Source organism: Elephantulus edwardii, unplaced genomic scaffold (assembly GCF_000299155.1).
Source record: "Elephantulus edwardii isolate Elephantulus edwardi_28Jun2011 unplaced genomic scaffold, EleEdw1.0 scaffold00185, whole genome shotgun sequence".
NCBI classification, from domain to species: Eukaryota; Metazoa; Chordata; class Mammalia; order Macroscelidea; family Macroscelididae; genus Elephantulus; species Elephantulus edwardii.
The window spans coordinates 2,870,411-2,878,190 of record NW_006399935.1 but is presented as its reverse complement, the minus strand read 5'-3'; the positions used below and the strand labels follow the sequence as shown (position 1 = coordinate 2,878,190).

The following is a 7,780-nucleotide window of genomic DNA, read 5'->3' as shown; positions in this document are numbered from 1 at the left end:
AAGAGAGAAAGAAAGAAAGAAAGAAAGAAAGAAAGAAAGAAAGAAAGAAAGAAAGAAAGAAAGAAAGAAAGAAAGAAAGAAAGAAAGAGAGAGTTCATGTATTCAGCTGCTCTCTGAAAGGGCGATGCTTTGGATCTGTCCAAAGGCACCTCAGGAGAAAGGGCCTGGCGGTCTACTTCTGAAAATCCCATCTTCTGAAGCCCCTCGGGGAGCTCTGGGGCCATTATCCGTAGGAGTTTTGCACAGCTAAATCAAAGGCAGTGCATGTCTAGCAGTTTGAATCCACCAGCTGCTGAAGGACAATGATGGACCATTCCTCCCCCGTGTGATTTACAGTCCCTGAAAACCCACTGCATGGTCAGCTATGAGTTGTTGTTGTTGTTGTTGTTGTTATGTATTGTCAAGTCGGAATCAACCCATAGCTGACCCTTGTGCAGGTTTTTCAGAGACCACGGGAGGAGACCAGCCATCCTTCTCCCGCGGAGCAGCTGGTGGATTTGAACTGAGTGCCTTCAGGACCACAGCACAGGTTCTTACCACTAGGCCACCTTAGGAATTGAGTGATTGAATACGCTAGGAGCGCAGCTCTGCTCTTGTACAACCAGGGGATGCCATGGTTGGGGACAGCGCACGCTGGCTGATTGTGGGCACCTTGGTGTCACATTTCCCAACCTGACCCCGTGTTTCAGCCACGCGTTTCAGCTTCGCCCTCTTCCTAACCACCTCACCCACTACCGTGTCGACATCATCCTTGCAAGTGTTCCCTGTTGCAAAAGCTCCCATTTCAGGGACTCTCTCCTCCTCAGACCAGGAGCCCCGGGGTGGCGCACACGGTGAAGCACTCCACTATTCCCTGCAAAGTGGGCAGTTCAAACAGACCCTCTGCCTCGAGGAGAACAAATCCCCAGCAGCCTCAGGTCGGTTCAGGCTCGGGCTCCGTGGGGTCACTGAGACTGCTCATCTTTATGGGAGGAGACAGCCCAGCTCTCTCCAGCAGAGACATTGGTGGATTAAAACGGCTGACCTCTTGCATCTGACACATTGAACACTACACCCTCAGGGCTGGAAGGGTCCCAGCTATTATGTTTTACACGTGGAACACAGTTCTACGCTCAAGGTCTTCCTGAATGGAGACTGAATTTACTGGCAACTAACAAAGGAACAATTTTGTTTGTTTTTGTTTAAAACCACAATTTTAAAAATAAACCTATTAGCAAAATAACTTCTTGTTAGTGGCAACTAACAAGACACTTTCAGGAGTTGCTGGGTGGAGCAGACGGTTCAGGAGCTCACTCCAAAAGGCTGGAGGGAAGTTTGTGTTGGACAGAAGTGCCTCGGAAGAAAGGCCTGGACATCTACATCTGAAAAACTAGGCCCTGAAAACCCTTGGGAGTCCAGTTCTGCTCTGTACGTGAAGGATGACCGACCACTCAGTGGCAACGGACAACAGCTGTCCCCCACAGACCAGCACCTAGCACCTCTTCAGCAACCAGGGGGTCCCCGGGAGACCCATGCCCCACCCCAAGGATGGGGCATCACCTTTCTTGTCGGACAAGCTCACGGCCAGGATCTCCCAGGTGGTGATGGAGTCTTTCAAGAAAACGCTCACCTGCTCCGTGGAGATTCTGGGTAGAGATGGAGGAGAGGCAAGGGTGTTAGAGAAGGTGGGGTGCCCATGGGAACTGAGAAAAACCTGCCCATTGGGTTCTCTAGGTTAAACTGTGAGGTTTTTTAACGATTCCAGGACAGTGGGGTGTTTTTGTCTGATGATGTTCTGTCACTAAGTCGGTTCCAGCTCAGGGAGCCCCCTTGTGTTAGAGACTAAAACTGCACCAGGGTTTTCCCAGGTTTTCCCAGGTTGTAAGGCTTCAGTTCAAACCCACGCAGGGTGCTCTGGAAGCTGGACCTGGGGATCCATTTTTTTGAAAGACCATAGCCTTGCAAAGCCTAGGGACTGCAGTTGCATTCTGCACACATGAGCGGCAACATGAGTTGGAATCTACTTGAAGACAACAGGTCTTTATGGAAGCAGGTGGCCATGCCTGTCTTCTGTGGTGCTGTTGTGGGGTTTGAACCCCTAACCTTTGTCTTACCACCTGGGTGGAAAAACTTGGGGAAAGTGTGGGTAGAGGGAGGCTGGGGATGCCTGCAAATTAAGTGAGGTCTTGAGGCTCTGGCAGTAAAAGCATTCACTGTTTACTGCTAACTTCAAAGTCCGCGGTTCAAATCCCTGAGCTGTTCTGTGGGGGAAAGGTGAGGTGGTCTGTGTATAAAGGTTACAGCCTTGGAACCATATGGGGTTGATGCGAATAGGGATCAACCTGGTGACAGTGGGTTTGGCTTTGGGTTTTCAGGGGCTGGTGAGGGGAAAGGCCCAGTGCTGTGGCTGGGGGGCAGTGGGGTGGCAGTGGGTTTACAGGCATACCCGTTCTTCCCTGGGCTTTTGATTTCCTTTATTTCCCACAGCCAGCTCTCGGGGAACTGACTTCTGGAAATGATGTCTTCTTCTGGGATGATTTCTTCATCCAGGTCACCTGATGGGGTGGGGGGTGGGTGAGAACATTGGGGTTAGGGCAGGCCTTCCCCCACCCCTCCTCAGTCCTTCTGACCCTGCGCAAACCCACCAGGCTCCATTAGGACATCCGTGCTCAATCTAGTTTTGCCTGGTTGCATCTCTTCCTCCATTAAAAAAGAATGAAAAAATGGTTTTAAAACTACACTGGGCTTTTCCCACAATCCTTCGCCCTCTTCCTTTCCAGCCTGGTCCCAGTGCTATGACCCCTGCAAAGAAGGGTGGTGAGAAGAAGAAAGGCAGTTCTGCCATCAACAAAGAGAGGCCACCATCAACATTCACAAGTGCATCCGTGGAGTGGGATTTAAGAAGCGGGCTCCTCAGGCACTCAAGGAGATCCGGAAATTCGCCATGAAGGAGAGGGGAACACCTGATGTTCGCATCAACACCAGGCTTAACAAAGCTGACTGGGCCAAAGGAACAAAGAAGGTCCCATACCACATCCTTGCACGGTCGTCCAGAAAACATAATGAGGATGAAGATTCCCCAAACAAGCTGTGTACACTGGTTACCTATGTACCCGTCACCACTTTCAAGAATCTACAGACCATCAGTGTGGATGAAAACTAATAGCTGATTATCAAATAAAGTTTTAAAACTGTAAAAAAAAAATCTGCACTAGGACAAAGATGGACCAAGCGGGGTTCTCTGCACACTGCACTCCTCTGACTAAAAAAAAAAACAAAACAACCCAAGCAGAAAGCATCTTCGTGGACCCTTCTGCCACTGCTCACATCATTGTCCCCAGGTCTGTGTCCTGTGGGTCCAGTAGGTGGACTGTTGGCCCTCAACACAAGGTGAGGCGAGAGCACCCCAGACTCGATGGAGCTCATGGAGAAGCAGGGAGCCCCTAAAACCAGCCAGCCACTGTCCACAAGTGTTACACATTGAAAGGATTGTTGTTAGGTGCCGTAGAGCCTGGTCATCGTGACCCTACAGAGAACAGATCAACCACTGTCCAGTCCTGCACCATCTCCAGTCTGTGCCGTGCTGAAGCCCAGCAAGGTGCAGCCACTGTGCCGGGCCATCTGCCTCGCTGAGGGTCTCCCGTCCTCCCTTTCACTGGCCCTAGACTTTGCCAAGCACGCCGTCCTTTTCCAGGGTGCGGCCCCTCCCAACAACATGCTCCAAGGGAGATGACGTGTTACCACCTCGCTTCTGACGAACACTCCAGCTGTCCTTTCCCCAAAACAGATGTGTGTGTTCTCAGAGAGGCTAGAGGATTTGAACCACTGACCTTGTGGTTAGAAGCCCAACATGTTACACACCTCACTACCAGGGCATCCCAGGCCAACTCTGGTCTGTCTCTCTCCTGTAAGAGAGGACCAAACTCTGCCAACTTGCTGGTGCTGTGGGCAGAAGCGTTGAGCAGCTAGCCAAGCGGTCGGCAGTTCAAACCCACCAGCTACTCTGCAGGAGCACGATGAGGTGGTTCACTCCCGGAAAGATCCCAACTCGGGCTTTTTAAACTCTCTTGTGCATTTTTAAGTAAAAAAGAAACTTTGGCTTTTAAAGGTGGGGGGAAGATTACAACTGACCTCAGAGACCATACGGAGCAAGTCTACTCTGTCCTGCAGTGTTGCAAAGGGTCAGAATCCACCCACTGGCAGTGTGTTTGGCTGTAGCTTAAACTTGGTCATGGTGGGATGGTTATTACTATTATTATGGTGTCACCATAACCCAACAAGCAGCAGCAGAGAAACTGTTGTTAGGTGTCATCAAGTTGAGTATAACTCACAGTGACCCGATGAACACCACACCTGAACCCTGTCCTGTCCTGTGCCATCTTCACCATCTCTGACACGCTTGAGCCCGTTGCTGCTGTCACTGCATCAATCCATCTCACTGAGGGTCTCAACGACAGGACCATTGGCAATAGATAAAGGCAATGGCTGAGCAACATGACAAACACAACTTTGATCAAGTGATCAAGATTAACAACTCCAAGGGAGCTCTGGTGGCCTAGCGGTAAGAAGCTGCACTGAAATTCCAGAGGTATGAGGTTCAAATCCACCAGAGCTCTTCCTGTACCAGTCAGATCTGATTTGATGGTTGTTTGTTGTTGTTGTTACGTGCCGTCGAGTCGCTTGCGACTCATAGCGACCCTATGTACAACAGCCCTAAACTCCGTACTGTCCTGTGCCAACCGCACTGTCTCTGATACTCCCATCCCAATTATTCCGGTCACTGAATCAATCCACCTCATAGAGGGCCTTCCTCTCCTGTGCTGTCCCTCCACCCTCCCAAGCATGATATCCCTCTCCAGGGACCTTTCCCTCCTCACAACATGTCCAAAGTATGTTAGACGGAGCCTCAGAATCTTTGCCTCCAAGGAGCCACCCAGTTTACACGCACAAAAAATAATAAAAAAGATTTAAAAAAATTAACAACTCCAGTAAGGAGAATTGCCTGCCTCTCACCATGAAGCACACAGATCTCTTTCACTAACTTTCCACTCTTCCAAACATGATGCTCTTCTCTAAGAAAGTATGTGAGATTAAGTTTTGCCATCCTTGCCTCTGAGGAGTATTCTGGGTGCACTTTCCCCAAGATATACATATCTGTGTGTTCTCTTGGAAGTCCATGGTTTGTCCAGTACTGTTCTTCAACACCAAAACTCAAAGGCATTGATTTCCGCTTCTGTCTCTTTATTCACTGTCCAGCTCTCAGATGCATAGCAAAGGACTGAAAAAAACTATAGCCTGAATCAGGTGCACCTTAGACTTCAAACTCACATCATTGCTCCTCAGTAATTTGGAGAAGCCTTTCTCACACTGAAAGACCTTGAAAAACAAATTCCAACCTCAAGTTGCAATACTGAGAGATCCTATGGGCAAAATCTTGAATGAACCAAGAAGCATTAAAAGAAGATGGAAGAAATACACAGAGACACTGTACCAAAAGAACTGCTTGACATTGAAAACTGTCAGGGAGTACTTATATGGTCAAGAGTCAACGGTAATGAAGGAAGACATTTAAGCTGCACTGGAGGCAATAGGAAAAAAAGAAAAAAAGAAGGTCCAGAAATGATGGGATACCAATTGACATTTGACAAAGGCATGGTAGATAGCCCATAAAGAATCCAAAACTGAATGATAAGATCGGGTAACTGGAAATGGATAAAAGAAGTGGTTAAGCAACATGATAAACACAACTTTGATCAAGTGCTCAAGATTAACAACTCCAAGAGATGCAAATCAAAACAACTATGAGATATCATCTCACCCCAGTAGAAAGAGCAAAATTTAACAGAACAGCAAACAACAAATGCTGGCAAGGTTGTGGAGAAACTTGAACCCTTCTTCATTGTTGGTGGGAGTGTAAAATGGTGCAACCACTGTGGAAGGCTGTATGGCACTTTCTAGAAAGTTGCAAATAGAAATACCATTTGACCCAGCAATTCCACTACTAGGAATTTACCCTAGAGAAACCATAATCGTCACCCAAGCAGATACATGCACACTCATGCTTATCGTGGCTTTGTTCACAAGAGCAAAGAGTTGAAAACAACCTAAGTTCCCATCAACAAACGAATGGCGAGAGAAGCTTTGGTCTATTCACACAATGGAATACTACGCTGCATTGAAAAACAAGGAACTCGTGAAATATACCAAATAGGTGACCTTGGAGGACATTATGCTGAGTGAAATATCTCAGTCACAAAATGACAAATACTGCATAGTGCCACTGTTGTAAAAAGGGACTGACATCGGGCTCGGGGGGAGACTGAGAAAGACGGGATAAATAATGTATACTGCATTGAAATGGATGAGGGAGAGAACTGTTTAAAAGGGACATGTGATTAGGTATTATTTTCATGACAGGAGTCCAGAGTAAAGGCTGCAAAGTGGAGTGGACCTGGGGGGAAGGGTTTGTATAACAATGAAAGAATTTTTCTTTTACTTTTCAAAACGAAGGCTACATAGTGGAGTGGACTTGGGGGGAGGGACTGTATAAGCATTTTTCTTTTGCTTTTCAAAGAGAAGAGCGAACTAGGGGCAAGGTTGAGCAGGGAGAAAAGTTCAACAGTGACTGAAACTCAAAGTCTCTGTAAACTTTCATTAAAATTAATAAAAAAAAAAGTTCAGGGGGAAAAAAAGATTAACTTTCCCAGTAAGGAGAATCGCCCACCTCTCACCATGAAGTACATACATTGCATCTGCTATTTCTACTCTAAATGCAAAACCCAATGCTGACCATGAGAAAGCCCCAGTCAGACCAAACTGAGGGATCTTCCACAAGATCTCAACCTGGGCCCTTCAAACCAAGCGGTGGGAGGTTCAAGTTCACTAAGAGATAACTTGAGTGGAAGGGAGGTGCTGGATGACACGCCTTTGGGCTTTCAAGTCTTAATGAGAGGATCCATCCTGCCTCACCTTTCTCCCACAGAGCCTCTCGTGGATTTGAACCAACAACCCTCTGGATGAGAATCCAATATTGAACCCAGGGGCTGCCCTCTGAAGCTAATGGGTCAGCATTAATGAGCTGATTCTGACACACATGTTGCAGTTCACAGGTAGGAAACCAGCACAAGCTGCTTGAGGGTGAGGCAGCCCAGCTCCCAGGAATAACGTGCCACTCTGTCCTCAGTGGGAGAAAGATGGTCTCTTCCCGTACAACTTACAGGCTCAGAAACCACGAATGTTTGGTTCTGACTTGACCACAATGAGAGAAGACAGCAAATGGTTTCAAAGTGTTTGCACTTGAAACTTTCCCCTAAGTTTGAGATTCTTTAAAGGAAAAGAAAGCAAGAGGCAGAGAAGAGAGCTGTGCATTTGCTTTGGTCCGGCAGGTAACCTGCAGCTGTGGAAACTCTCTACTCTTCCCTCTCATGGAAGCAAAAGCATCTGGCTCGATCCTTCTCGTGGTGTAGTTGATAAATGGATTTTCCCACCTGTTTCAGAGCTGTCCACACTTCACTTTTCTATCCCAATGGGTTCCCCGCCTCCTAGTGACTATACCATAGACTGCTCCAAGGACAAACGGATCTGTCATGGAGAAGAGCCAGAGTGCTGCTTAGAAGCGAGGGTGAGCAGCCTCTCCAAGACATATTTGTTTGTTCTTTTGGCCCTCCATGGGATGTTCAGCGCTCTCCTCCAACACCACAGCTCAAAGGCATCAAATGCCCCCTCCCTCAGGCAGGGACCTCCTCCTCCCTCAGACAGGAACCTCCTCCTCCCTCAGACAGGCACCTCCTCCTCCTCCCTC

The 7,780-nt window shown here is 47.9% G+C and overlaps 1 protein-coding gene across 1 annotated transcript in view; it reads right to left on the bottom strand.

Annotated features, from left to right (window-relative positions):
* C3 (complement component 3) overlaps window positions 1-7,780 on the bottom strand; it is a 48,573-nt gene that overhangs the window by 25,929 nt on the left and 14,864 nt on the right. The window contains exons 18-19 of the mRNA XM_006896353.1: window positions 2,426-2,534; window positions 1,540-1,625 (exon numbers count right to left, since the gene is read on the bottom strand). Of these exons, the coding sequence (XP_006896415.1) occupies window positions 1,540-1,625; window positions 2,426-2,534 (195 nt within the window). The remainder of the gene's footprint in view (window positions 1-1,539; window positions 1,626-2,425; window positions 2,535-7,780) is intronic.